At 34.7% G+C, this 15,044-nt stretch overlaps 1 protein-coding gene across 9 annotated transcripts in view; it reads left to right on the plus strand.

Moving 5' to 3' along the window:
- Positions 1-15,044, plus strand: part of Tank (TRAF family member associated NFKB activator) — a 94,630-nt gene that overhangs the window by 54,800 nt on the left and 24,786 nt on the right. For 4 of the 9 annotated variants that reach the window (XM_042683476.1, XM_042683478.1, XM_042683479.1 and 1 more), the window contains exons 3-4: positions 1,101-1,212; positions 2,622-2,740. In XM_042683476.1, the coding sequence (XP_042539410.1) occupies positions 1,101-1,212; positions 2,622-2,740 (231 nt within the window). Of the gene's footprint in view, positions 1-1,100; positions 1,213-2,604; positions 2,741-15,044 lie in introns of those variants that run through there. The other 5 variants (XM_042683480.1, XM_042683484.1, XM_042683481.1 and 2 more) reach the window with 4 other exon arrangements.

The following is a 15,044-nucleotide window of genomic DNA, read 5'->3' on the forward strand; positions in this document are numbered from 1 at the left end:
AGTTGGAAAGGTGGGGAGGGAAGGGATGGTAGGGGGAAAATAAAGGAGGAGGTAACAATGCTTGACAGGAAATGTACTCATTACCTTACTCATGTAACTGTAACCCCTCTGTATAGTATTTTTATAATAAAAAATATATACAAAAAATAAATTGATACAGAATTCGATCTTATGTTTTGCTAATATATTTTAAAACTTCATTTGCTAACTATAATGTAGTATTTTCAGATTTGCTTGGAATATTTACAACATCTGTATTAGACCCTAAACATACTTAGGTTTTTTTCTACTACTTTTCTATGACTCACAGCCTTCACAATAAATTATCAAGATGGATAGGATAAAAGGGAATTTTAAAATAAATACTATATATATTCTGCTGAGTTGCTGAAACAAAGAAAAGAACATTCTGGCCAGTACTCTTTTTCCTTTTCATACTGTCTTCAAGCTGTTTCTTTCACTTTTGTTTTCTAAAAGTGAATTCAGAAGTATATTTGAAAAAGTGAACTTTTAATTTTTAAATAAATATTTTTACAGAACAGTTTTAACACCTGTCCTGTCATTCATGCTTTTTCTTTTTTTCCTAAGGGATAAAATTCTAAATTTTAAGTTTATCCTGAAAGACCAAGAGAACATATTCTCAAACTCTTAACTAAAATTTCTTTAAGGTTTTTTCTAAGATTTTTATAGTGCTTAAGTATTTCAAATCAATAGTGTTTATCATGACTGCAAGTACATTCCCGGGGTCAGTTTGTAACTCATAGCTAAATGTTCCAGTACCTGAAATGGCAATATAGGCAGCTCCTATATATTTATTGATGGACAGTGAAAATATATTCATGGGCTGGGAAGGTGGGCTCAGTGGTAGAGCGCTTGCCTTGCATGCATGAGGCCCTGGGTTTGGTTCCTCAGCACCACATAAGCAAAAAGAAAAAAGCCGGAAGTGGCGCTGTGGCTCAAGTGGTAGAGCGCTAGCCTTGAGCTGAAGAGCTGAGGGACAGCGCCCAGGCCCAGAATTCAGGCGTCACGACCAGACCAAAAAATATATATATATATTCATGTCTGTCAGTAAATATCAAGCTAACTGGTTCTTATGTTAGCAGACTGAGAACTATGAGCAGAGAATACGTGAGCAACAGGAACAGCTGTCACTTCAACAAATGATTATTGACAAGCTACAATCACAGTTACTTCTTGTGAATTCAAGACGAGGTATGTTCATGTTATTTTGTCATGTATTTCTTAAACCTTTAAAAGGAAAGAAAGGTATAATTTGAGTTATTCTATTTTACTTTTCCATTGTTTCCTAATAGTTCTAATAAAACAAATGCAATGCAGCTGTACATTTTTATTTAAATGAATAGCTGCAAGGTAAGTAGAACAATCTCATCGATGATAATAGAACCATAGGTTGAGAAAAATTCTTTGAAGACACTTTGTCAAAAAGCAGCAAACATTTTTTAAATTTCCATGCCTATTAAACTAAAAAATTTCTTATATATCATAAGAAAATATATGTGAATTTACCATGATATGTGTACAGGAGGTGCATCACAGTATAATTTCTAATAGTGAACAGTCAGAAACAAGGAAGTGTGTAGGCTTCTAGATAACTGAACATGTGGACAGATTCCTAGAAGATGATGCATCAAAGAGGACATGGGGGAGGATCTGTGTGTCTTCTCCAGTTTCTTGCCCTATCTATCTTTTCTTTTGAAATGTTTTATACAGTAAATCAGAAGTGTTGTATATAGTAAACCCAATCCAGAAACAAAGAAGGAGGAAGGGAGGGAGGGAGAGAGACAGTCCAAAAGTTGTTACAATGATTCAGAACAATTATGTAGCTAACAGTAAATATGATGATGGTATATAGCAAAAATAGAGCTAGATACAAAAATACATGCAACAGTATTTTATTTATACAGAATAACATTTTTGTTTGGATTTGTATTTATAGAAAAAGAAAAGCTGGGGGCTGGGAAGATGGCTCAGTGGTGTAGTGCTTGCTTTGCATGCATGAGGCCCTGGGTTCAATTCCTCAGCACCACATAAGCAGAAAAGCTGGAAGTGGCATTGTGGCTCAAGTGGTAGAGCGCTAGCCTTGAGCTGAAATGCTGAGTGACAGTGCCTAGGCCCAGAGTTCAGACCCCATGACTGACCAAAAAAAAAAAAAGAAAAAGAAAAGCTGGTGGAATATAAACCAAAATGTTAACAAGAAAAATTCATAAACGATAAAAGTTGTGAGTAGCTATATTTTTTATTCTTTATAGGATAGGTCTATTTTCTAATTTCCTTTCTTAATAACTATGGGGTCGTTATGAAAATAATTGTCTAATCCAAGAATTGAATATCTGAAAATATGTTGGTAAAAGTAAAATGCAAAGAACATATTTGTAGTTTCTAAATTCTAAATATTTTACCTTTTACTTTGGGAGAATGTAAGTTTTGGTATATTTAGTACAAAAGAAACATCTAAATGAGTAACTTCTCAAGCTAACTATAAATAATTTTTAAAAATCGATTCTTTTAAAATATACTTTTGGTTTTTATTATGTTTCCTTTTTTTCCATGATCAAAAATAAAGGTTTTCTGCTAATGTCCAAGAAGTTTTTGTCTTGTAGATAACAATTACAGCCACATTCCCTTGCTTGAAGACAGTGAAGCAAAGAATAATAATTTGACTCCTGATCATCCACATGATAAAATGAAACCTGGAATGCCAAAAGACAAAGAACCAAAGGTAGACTTATTTTCAAATTTATTTCCTAAATAAATATAAGAAATGAGAAATTAGGCCCCACAGATTTGCTTAATTTCTTAGTATTGTGTCACAATTTGGATGGACAGGATGTAAGTAAAATGCTGCTTCTGAAAAAGCAACATTTAGAACTAAGTGTTGGTGTCTCATGCCTGTAATTCTAGCTATTCAGGAAGGCTAAGATCTCAAGATAGCAGTTCAAAGCCAACCCAGGCAGAAAAGTTTATGAGACTCTTATTTCCAGTTAACCACCAAAAAGCCAAAAGTGGAATTTGGCTCAAGTTGTAGAGCACTAGCCTTGAGCAAAATGTCTAAGGGAGAATGTCTTGGCCCTGAGTTCAAGTCCCATTACTAGCATATGCTCAACACACCTATACACAAAGCAATATTTAAATGCCACTACAAAATACATTTTCAATGCTCCTAAGTGATCCACAACTGGAATTCTAAACAGAAATTTATACATATATGTAATATAAATGTTCCTAACAGAACTATTTCCAAGTAAACATATGAATTTCATTATGTCACAGTATTGAACAATTAAAATATTTAACAAAGAAATAAAAATTTAAACTAAGCAGGGCACTGGTGGCTCAGGCCTGTAATCCTGGCTACTCAGGAGGCTGAGATCTGAGGATCACAGTTTGAAGCCAGCCCAGGCAGGAAAGTCCCAATGAGCCTCTTGTCTCCAGTTAGCCACTCAAAAACTGGAAGTGGCACTGTGGCTCAAGTGGTAGAGCGCTAGCCTTGAGCACAAAGAGGCTCAAGGACACCACCCATGCCCTGAGTTCAAGCCCCTCAACCGAAATGAAATAATTTAAATTAAGGTAGTCAGTAAATCTAGATGTGCTAGTTTACTTCTTTTCAAATAGCTTTCTATCTTTACTTTCAGTTTCTGGTACTTAGTTTTAAAAAAGTCACCATGTTAGCTTAACTAATAATCCTCACTAAAGCAATGTGCAAAGAATATGTATAAGAATTGAAAGAAAGCTGGGTGCCTGTGGATCATGTCTGTAATCCTAGCTACTAAAGGGGTTGAGATCTGAGGATCACGGTTCAAAGCCAGCCCAGGCAGGAAAGTTCATGAGACTCTTATCTCCAGTTAACCACCAGAAAACTGGAAGTGGCACTGTGGCTCAAGTGGTAGAGCACTTACGTAGAGCTGAGGAACAGCAACCAGGCTCAGAGTCAAGACCCACAGCCGACAAAAAAAAAATAGAATTGAAAGAATATGTAGACAGAGGGGCATGTACATCCTTACATGTGCAAGGATGTTCATGCTACACTGGTTAGAAACCACCCTAAATATCCATCAAGAACAGAATAGGATGTGTTTAAAGCAGCTTAAAAAATGTAAATAAACTGTTTATGTATCTGTGTACTTGGTTCATAAAGCAGTATTGAGTAAAAAAAATGGAAATTATAGAGTGAAAAGTAGGGAATTATGTAATTTTTTAAAACTAAACAATGTGAAAACACAAATATATAGTAGAAATATAAAAATATGGGCAGGAAAGGTATACATATCTTTAAAAAAAATGATCATGCTACCTGGGAAGAAAGGGAATTATATGACATGTGGAAGGGAATAGGGGGACTAATACTTGTTAAATCAAGGTAATGGTTATAGATAGGTTTTATATTATTCTCCTTTTTTTTCCTGAGTCATTGAAATTTTACATTTAAAGACTATTGTTTTTAATGAGATGGGTTAGTTTTTATGGAATAGTGCATCTTGAATAAAACAAGAACTAATGATGTCAGCCAAACTGAGTCAAGAGTACTTTGTATCTTTCTTACTAAATAAAATAGGAAATTTACTTTTGTTATGACAATTCAGTTTACAGATACTACAGCTAAGACTACCTTAATATGTTCTCTTAATAAATTCTCTTTAAGTTCTTTTTTTAAAATTTAAAACCATTATTTTTTTAATCATTCAGCTTTCTTTATCCCATTCCAATTACCCTTTATCTAAAAATTATTGGTAATCATAGAAACTGTTAATTTGGAATTTATGTTTAATTAGGTTTATTTTATAAAATTCAGAAATGAAGTTTGCTATAGTATATAATAACATCATTGAACTACTATAAATACTGACATCTATTTTGCACTAAACTGTATTTACAATTTTCCTGTTTCAAAGACTCCTAAATGTCAATATCATTAAATTTAAATAACCAAACTCATGTTATCTCATTTATAGTACATGTTTAAAAATAGTAAGAGTATCACCAGGTGGCGCACCCTTGTAATCCTAGCTACTAAGGAGGCTGAGATATGAGGATCACAGTTCAAAGCCAGCTCAGGCAGGAAAGTCCATGAGACTTATCTTCAATAAACTATCAGAAAACCAGAAGTGGCACTATGGCTAAAGTAGTAGAGCGCTAGCCTTGAGCTAAACTGCTGATGGACAGTGCCTAAGCCCAGAGTTCAAGACCCATGACCAACCAAACAATAATAATAATAATAATAATAGAGTATCTGAAGTACAAAATACATATAAGTTATTTTTAAAATTACTTAGGACAGAAGGGATATTGGGTAAGTTTTTGTTATTTGTTAAATTTGTGGGGTTTTTTAGTAACTATTCAAAGGGAAATAAGATACTTTTTAAAAGTATTTTAATTTTGTAAGATAAGTGTTTAACCTACAGAATATATATCTGTATATCTGGCTTAAAATTGTTTTAACTATACTTATAGATAGAAAGAGGAAAATCCCCTTGTGGAATAAAATACTCAGTAGGAAATAAATCTAAACCCAGTGAGTTAATTTTAGTTATCTTTACTAACATAGTAAAGGCTCAATTCTTTGAGGAGCTCATTAAGTTTACTTATAGTATAATCACTTAATAAAAATAAAAATTATCTTTTTTTCCTTTCTCTTCATCTTTTTGTATATCTGTAAGTAAAGTGCTAATGAGCACAAATATACAAAAAGAAGAAATAAGTTCTAAAAGAAAGAATATATTGAAAAAATTAAGTGAAGTAAGCCAGGCCCCAAGAAACATACATCCCATGGTTTCCCTTATTTGCAATAACTAGTATATGTCTGACACAAGCAGAAAAGGTCAGATAAGTTGATGTTAGGTGAAATGAACCCCAAGATAAGGACTCAAGTGGTTTTTCTTTCTTGCTATTGTTTCTAGCATATTTATAAGGTGATTTTTTTTTTGTTGCTTTGTATGTCCCTCCCCCACGGTATAACCCATTTTCACTGTTTTTGATGTTGGTATAATTTGGAGAGAGGAAGGGAAAAAACAAATTGTTTAAATAGGGATACAGGTGGACCCATTGCAACAATGAAATGTACAAGATGCTATGTCAAAAAACAAACTTTACAACTTTAGGGGTGGGAGGGGCAGGGATGGTAAAGGGAAACGAAGGAGGAGGCAATAATGCATGATAAGAAATGTACTTGCTCATATAATTGTAACACCTCTGTACGATATTTTCACAATAAAAAAAACTTAATAAAAAATTGTATAAAAGGGAAAAAAGAAAGAATATATTTATTGAACATTTGAGAACTAGGCATATATTCTATATTTAAAAAATTAGTCCTGTGCTCGACTGCTCTGGAAACTAAGACCTGAGGTCATGATTTCATGTCAGCTTGAACAGGCAAATCCATGAGACTCTTATCTGAGTTAACCAACAAAAAACCAGAACTGGAGGCATGACTCAACTGGTAGACCACCAGCCCTTCATGGGGGAAAAAAAAAAAAACAGAAAAGTGAGGCCCTGAGTTCACCTCCTAATGCCAGCACTAAAGAAAGGAAAGGAGGAAAAAGGAAAGGAAAGGAAAGGGGGAGGGAGAGAGAGGAAGGAAGAAAGGGAGGGAGGGGAGGGGAGGAAGGAAAGAGAAGAGAGAGAAAGAAAGTCCAGATTTTGAAAAAACATTTGTTCATCAAGCAAGAAGGAAGGAAGGGAGGGAAAGAAGAAAAGAAAGAAAGTCCAGATTTTGAAAAAGCATTTGTTGATCAAGCAATTAAATTGAAATTGAAATCTTTTCTGTTGGCATATATGTTGTTGATCCATATTTAGTGAGTTGGAATTAAATTTACATTTAACTAATAGAGATGAGAAGTATTTTCCTATAGGACTTTGAAAGATTTGATTGTATGAGTTTTTTTATATAATCAACAAAGCCTATATTGGTTGGCTACAAATTTTTTTTAAATATACTTTACATATATAAGAACTAGAACATAACAGAAATAGTTATGGTAATGATACATTTTTTTCTGTTTTCAAAGTACTTTAATATTATTAGTCTTCAGAAAAATTATTGTTTTAGAAGTAACATTCTCAATCCATTGGTCTAACTTCTGTAATGATTTAGTAAGCTGAAAGAAATACATTGGGGCTGAAAGAAATACATTGGGGCTGGGATGTAGCTCAGTGGCAAAGTGCTTGCCTAGTAAGTGTAACACCCACCAAAAAGGAAAAGACCAAAAAAAATACAGTTTTTAAGAAAAAGAGAAATGTATTGAAGCAACAACAGAAGGAAGCTACTACCAACCACAAGAGTACTTACATTCTTGGTGGGAGGTTTCATTTTGTTGAGACACTTAAGGATTTGTTTTCTTTTGTATGTGTTTGTGTGTATGTATTTATTGTGTGAATGTGTGTGTGTGTGTGTATTTATATATATGTGTGTATATATATGTATATATATATACATAGCCAGTATTTAATAGCTCCTGTTTTTGTGTCATAACACTTCACATATTTCATGTATACCATACAATATCATTAGCTATGGTTCCCATGCAATATCTTTTTTCTTCTCTCTTTTATAAAATTTTTGTTGTCAAGGTGATATACAGAGGGGTTACAGTTACATATGTAAGGTAGTGAGTACATTTCTTGCTGAACTTGTTAACCCCCTCCCTCATTTTTCTCCTACTTTCTCTCCCCCCACAATTGTACAGTTCATTTCCAAATTATTATCTTGTGAGTATTGCTGTTGCATTGGTTCACCCTTTGTCCTTTGTCTTACCATTTTGTTGTTCCCCTTCCCTTCCCTAATTCAGATAAGAGTACAGACAATACTCACGGTACCAAAATCAAATACAGTGACAACAGGGAATAAACCATAGGAAAAAGACACACAAAAGAAAAAAATCATATAGTGCATTAAAAAACAACAACAAAGAAAAACCTTGTTTCCATGTCTTGGAATTCATTTCACTTATCATCTCATATGGTAATATGTACATAGCTATTGAGCTATTCTGCTCATCTGCTAGGAGTATCCTAGATATATACTAATTATTACAAATGAGAGAAACCATGGGATCTATGTTTCTTTGTGTCTGGCTTACAGGTTCCTCAAAAGACTACATATAGAGCTCTCCCCTATGACCCAGCAATCTCACTTCTGGCATTTACCCAAATGACCACAAACAAGCCATACTAAAGCACCTGCACAGCTATGTTTATTGCAGCATTATTACCATAGTTAAAATATGGAACCAACCCAGATACCCCTTAGTAGATGAATGCATCAAGAAAATGTGATTGTGTGTGTGTGTGTGTGTGTGTGTGTGTGTGTGTGTGTGTGTGTGTGTGTGTGTGTGTGTGTAGTATGAATTCTGTGCTTCCATCAGAAAGAATCACACCATCCCATTTGTAAGGGAAAGGATTTGTTTTCTTTAAACTATTGGATTTGTTTAGATATTTATGTGTTAGGACATTCAAGAGGAGAAAGACATTTTTACTAACGACAATTATGTGTCTGTATTGGGAATTAAACAGAAAGAAAGAAAGCAAAAAATATGAGATGGAATAAAGCCTTTTTAGAACATTTTACTTAGGAAAGATGAAATTGGAAGCCAAGGGGTCACTGGCTTAGATTACTCCTGTAATCCAAGCTACTTACGAAGCTGAGCATTAAAAAGAATAATGTCATTTACAGGAAAATTGATGGTCCCAGAACAAATCATGGTAAGTGTGGTAAGCCAAGCTCAGAGAAAAGTGGCACATGTTTTCTTTCATATGAGAAAGCTAGATCTAAAATACACTAGGAAACAAAGGAGGAGGCAACAATGCTGGATAAGAAATGTACTCATTACCTTGCTCATGTAACTGTAAGTAGCCCCACTATACAGTATTCTCACAATAAAAAAACTTAATTAAAAAAGAAAATACACCAGGACATGATAAATTTTATACTTTATAGGTCCTACTAGGTATTCACATACAGTGAGACCAAAGGAGATACTCTTAGGAGAGGAACACAAAGGTGCAATGCCTAGTCATCTGATCATACAAAATGATACTTATCAAAATGAACTCCAGGAAATGGAAACAATAGATTTTTTTCTTTTTTGCTATTTTTGTTTTCTTTTCCTCTCATCTTGTTTGGTCATTTGTATGTCTTTGCAAGTATAAAGGGAGGCCCAAAAATGGAAGGACAAAGGGTAAAACAAAGCAACAGTGGTACTCACAAGACACTATGTTAAATATGAACTATACAACTTATGGGGGGGGGAGGGAAAAACTGAGAGAGAGCGAGGTAAGGGGTGCCATTGTCCAAAAAGAAATGTGCTCTTTACCTGACTTCTGTAACTGTAACCCCTCTATATATCATCTTTGTAATAACAATAAAATGTTGTATAGATTTTAAGAAGAGAGGCTGAGATCTGAGGATTAGGGTTCAAAGACAACTTGGGCAGACAAATTGAGAAATTTTTACCTCTAATTAAAACAAAAAAACAGGAAGTATATATGTGGCTCAAGTGGTAGAGCACCAGCCACGAACAAAAAACTAAACAGGAATGTGAGGCTTTGAGCTTAGGCCTCAGTACTGGCACAGGAAGGAAGGGAGGGAGGAAAAGAGAAGAAAGGCAGGAAGGAAGAAATGAAGTTAGGATGGTGGTATGGCTTTAGCAGTAAAATGCTTGTCTCTCATATATATAGGATCATTGCAAAAAATAAAACATGGAAAGAAACATGAAATGCCTCTGCTTATGTTATTCCTACAGAGAAAACATAAAAGAGTCCTATTTTTCTCCTAAAGGGATATAGAGATTAGGACAGCATAGTCTATCATTAGATGACACTCAGTGTTCTACTTCTAGTTGAGTGACATGGGTAAAGAACCTCAGTTTAACTTTAATAACTGAGTTTCACTTCTTGTACACCATGGTAGTTTATATATCTTTTACATTATAATGCGAAGTAACTTGCTAGTTACTCTCAATCTGTTTTAAAACTTAGCAGATTAAGCTAGGTGCAGGTATTTCATGAATGTAATCCTAGCTACTCAGGAGGCTGAGATCTGAGGATCACAGTTCAAAGCCAGCCCAGGCAAGAAAATCTTTGAGACTTTTTTTTTTTTGTGGGGGGGGTAGGTCATGGGGCTACTCTTGAGTCTGGGCACTCACCCTCAGCTCTTCAGCTCAAGGCGAGTGTACTATCACTTGAACCACTGCTCCACATCTGGTTTTCTGGCAGATTTCTGTTTCAACTTCTCTAGCCATAAAAGAAACGTAAATCAAAACATTGAGATTCCACCTCACTCCAGTTAGAATGGCTATAATCAAGAACTCTAATAACAACAGATGCTGGAGGGGATGTGGCCAAAAGGGAACCCTACTGCATTGTTGGTGGGAGTGTAAACTTGTTCAACCACTTTGGAAAGTAGTATGGAGGTTCCTCAAAAGACTCCACAGAGAGCCCCCCTATGACTCAGCAATCCCACTTTTGGGCATTTACTCAAATGATCACAAACTGGACCATACTAAAACTAGCAAAACAACTATGTTTATTGCAGCCTTATTTACCATAGCTATGATATGGAACCAACCCAGATGCCCCCTCAGTAGATGAATGGATCAAGAAAATGTGAGATAGATAGATAGATAGATATCTAGAGAGAGAGAGAATGGAATTCTATGCCTCCATAAAAAGAATGACACTGTCCCATTTGTTAGTAAATGGAAAGATTTGGAAAAAATTCTATTAAGTGAAGTAAGCTAGACCCAAAGAAACATAGGTACTATGGTTTCCTTTATTTGCAATAACTACTATACATCTAGGATAATAATCTTACCAGACAAGCAGAAAAGGTTAAAAGCTATGTACATATGACCATATAAGATGGTGCTAAGTGAAATGAACCCCAGGATATGGACACGAGGGTTTTTTTTCTCTGTTACTGTTTTTAATGTCCTATGTGATTTTTGTTTTGTTTCTTTTGTATGTTCTTCCCCCTATGGTATAACCCATGTTGTCACTATATTTGGTTCTGGTGCCCTGTGTCTTGTGTATACATTTGTCAGTTTTAGGGAGGGAAAAGGAATTAACAAAATGCTGAAACAAGGATACAGGTTGACCCATTGTAACAATGAGACATACAAGACACTATGTTGGAAAATGAACTTTACAACTTCAGGGTTGGGGGGAGGGAGGAGTTGGGGATGTGGGTAGGGAAAGGTAGTAGGGGAAAAACAAAGGAAGAGGTAATGATGCTCAATAGGAAATGTACTCATTACCTTACTCATGTAACTATAACCTCTCTGTACAGTATCTTTACAATAAATTTTAATTGCACCACTATGTACACTATTGTATTGACAAATACTACTCATCTTTTGTTTGCAGGACACTTTTGTGTCCATGAAAGATTATTTTAATAACACATTTTTATTTTAATGTAAGTAAATTACTTTGTTAAAATTGATTTTTATAACAGGATTATAATATGCTCAGCATTTCATAATCACAGAAATAATTTTTTTTTTTTGGTCGTGGGGTTTGAACTCTGGACCTGGGTGCTGTCCCTCAGCTCTGTAGCACAAGACGAGCGCTCTACTACTTGAGCCACAGTGTCATTTCCTGTTTTCTGGTGGTTTATTGGAGATAAGAGTCTCACGGACTTTCCTGCCTGGGCTGGCTTTGAACTGTGATCCTCAGATCTCAGCCTCCTTAGTAGCTAGGATTATAGGCATGCGCCACCGGTGCCCAGCAGAAATAAAATTTTAAAAGTACTTGTTTCTGCTAATCATTTCTAGCTATGCCAATTACTATTTTAGATGTGTAGGGGTAAACAAAAATTATTTCCCCTCATATTTCTATCTCATTATTTTCATAGGGAGTTTTACAAAATCTAGTGTTTTGGTTGACACAGGAAGATATATGAGTGCTGGTTGCTCACCCCTGTACTCTAGATACTTAGGAGGCTATGATCTGAGAGTTAAAGTTCAAAGCCAGCCCAGGCAGAAAACTCTATGAGATTTTTATCCAAGTAAACAGCAAAATGCCAGAAGTTGGGGTGAGCTCAAGTGGTACAGTGCCAGCCTTGAGTGAAAAAGCTAATTATAAGGCCCTGAGTTCAAGTTCCAGTACTGTCTAAAAAAAAAGAAAAAGTAGAGAGCAGTAATAAAAATTACAAGCCGGGCACCAGTGGCTCGCACCTGTAATCCTAGCTACTCAGGAGGCTGAGATTTGAGGATCACAGTTCAAAGCCAACCCGGGCAAGAAAGTCCGTGAAACTCTTATCTCCAATAAACTACCAGAAAACCGGAAGTGGCACTGTGGCTCACGTGGAGGAGTACTAGTCTTGAGCTGAAGAGCTGAGAGACAGTGCCCAGGCCCAGAGTTCAAACCCCATGGCTGACAAAAAAAAAAATCATAAAGGAACTTGGTGATACTGGTAAATTATTTATCTTCATTCACTAATTCTGAATTCCTGTTCTATGTCTGATACTGCCAAATCACTGAAGAACAAAGGAATATTGTCCCTTTCTTCTTGCGTAAAGTCTAAATTTAATAATCAAAATTGGCCTTGGCATTGTTGAATATTGTAGTTATTTCCCCCTAGAATCAACAATATGATTTTAAAACATGCTTATTTGAACTTTTTAACTATATTAAATAGAGATTATATGTTTTTTTGTTCAGATAGCTGGTTTTTTGCTTAATTTCTGATTTTATACATGTATATTTACATTTCTGATTATCATCAGTTTTTCTTCTGAGTTATTAATCAAAAGCTTTCAAAAATGACTTGTATAGAAGTTACTGAGAGATACCAGCTAGATAATTTGCACATTTCTAATGTGGCTACATTGTGATTAGGTGAGCAGATATGATAGCTTTGAGAGCTAAAAGATTTTGTAGGTCTAGTATAGTAAAGATGGGTATAACTGGGGAGCTGCCATCAGTGCTAATATTGAGAAAGCATGATATGCTTGCTTTACCTGGCAATTGCAAGTAAATATAGATAACCTGACATGTTTGAAGAAAGCTAATATCTACAAATTTGCTTGTCAATCACTTAGAAAGAAGTATTTATTGAACTTCTATTTGCTAGTGACTGACAGCAGTACAAAAAAAGGGGTGGGGGGAGAAGGAAAAGGAGAAAGACAACATAAGTCCCCTTTTAAGGAGCTACAATCCAATTGAGAACAAAGATTTGGAGACCTAAAGCAAATAGCAAGCATTATAAAGCAATGTGATAGGAAATTTAATTTTATTATGTAATTTAATCCTGCCATATAATTAAGTGTAATTATATGAAAAATAAAATGATAATTTTATGTATAGATAAAATATGATGGACTTTTATTTAAAAATAAAATTCCTGGTGAACTGATCATGTAAAATAATATTTACATCTGATCATGTAAAATAATATTCAGTGAAATGAACTCCAAGAACTAGAAAACAAAAAAGTTTATTTCTTTGTTGCTGTTTTTGTCTTCTTTTCCTTTTGTCTCATTTGTTTATCTGTTTTGGAGGGGGCACAGAAGTGATAGGACAAAGGGTGAACAAACACAGCAGTGATACTAGATGCTGTTGAAAATGAACTATACAACTTGTGGGTGGACTATACAACTTGTGGGTGGGGACAAGGGAGAAAAACTGGGAAGGGGTGACATTGTTCAAAAAGCAATAACCTCTCTATATCACCTTTACATGAACAATTTTAAAAGTAGATAAAAAAGTAGAAAATACAGATTACATAAAGAAAGCTGAACAGAAAAAAATTAAGAAAAGAAAAACTAAGCTGATGGTAGATTTGAATTCAAGTAGGGAGAAGCAGACAAGTTTTTCTATAACCATAATTGGTTATTTATGTATGAATATGTAAACTTAAATTTTCTATCTTGGTCATGGTGTTTACATGCTTACAATCCTAGCAGCTGTGGAGGTAGAGGTAAGAATGATGAAGTCTGAGGCTAGCCAGAGCAAAATTGGTAGAGAAAATTAGCAGAGAAAACAAAGTAAAAGCAAAAAGAACTGAAGGAAGGGGAAAGCATGAGGTTCTGGATTCAATCCCTAGTACTACCAAAACAAGAAAAGGTTATGGTAAATGTTATTTTGAAAATTTTACTTTGTTGTTCATGTTTTCTAAAGTGGCCTGAGATAATCATGGCTTTATAGGAGAACTCTTTGTTTTTCTTATTTTGTTCTATGGGAGTCCTTCAGGGAAGAGCAGTGTATGCACATAATGTATTCCTTAGGTAGTGTTGTATATGGACATTTTGCAAGCCTTGTGAACGTGAGCCCTGTTCTGCCATCTGGCCTTTTGTAGATTATAAAATCCTAAACTTAACAAGTTTAAGTCTTTGGTAGCATCTTATCTTTTCGCTGTTCGTATGCCACATACTCTTGCCTTTTACTACAGCTCCCACTTAGGGTTAGCCTTCCAAGTTCTGGGCCCTCACAACACTCTTAAAACATTGTCCATCTCATGTCTTCTAAATTATATTTAACTTGCTATATATTTTCCAGACACCTGACTTAATATACATCATTAAAAAAAACTTTATTGGAGAATACGGTGTGCAGATACATGACATGACAAATACGTTTTTCATCATTTAAACAAAACTTAAGAATTCAGTCTTAGGATATTTAACTACTAAGTGATTTATGTAGGCAAAATCTGATGTACATTGTCTTAAACTATGTGCATGTTTCCAATGTGCAATACCTTTACTAATAGTGAATCTTGAAATAAATTTGACTACTAAAGTTTGTTATTTAAATAATTATTCCCATATTTATTTAACACTTAGTGCTTTATTTTCATCTTTTATTAGACAGAATGGTACTTATACATACTATACAATGGCACATGCCAACCTGGGGCCTAACAAGAACTAGAAACCGTTGTTTCTATGTGTACCACCTTAGGGAATTCTTGCCTTCTCAGTCAGAGCAAGTGTCCTATATTCCCTAGTTTTGTTTCATGTCTAACACTTGTATATTACTACTCTTTGGAGCCTAGTTTTTGTTTATAGACTGGTAGAATAATTAAA

This window comes from Dipodomys spectabilis, unplaced genomic scaffold (genome assembly GCF_019054845.1).
Source record: "Dipodomys spectabilis isolate Male_0828 unplaced genomic scaffold, ASM1905484v1 ptg000081l, whole genome shotgun sequence".
Taxonomy (NCBI): domain Eukaryota; kingdom Metazoa; phylum Chordata; class Mammalia; order Rodentia; family Heteromyidae; genus Dipodomys; species Dipodomys spectabilis.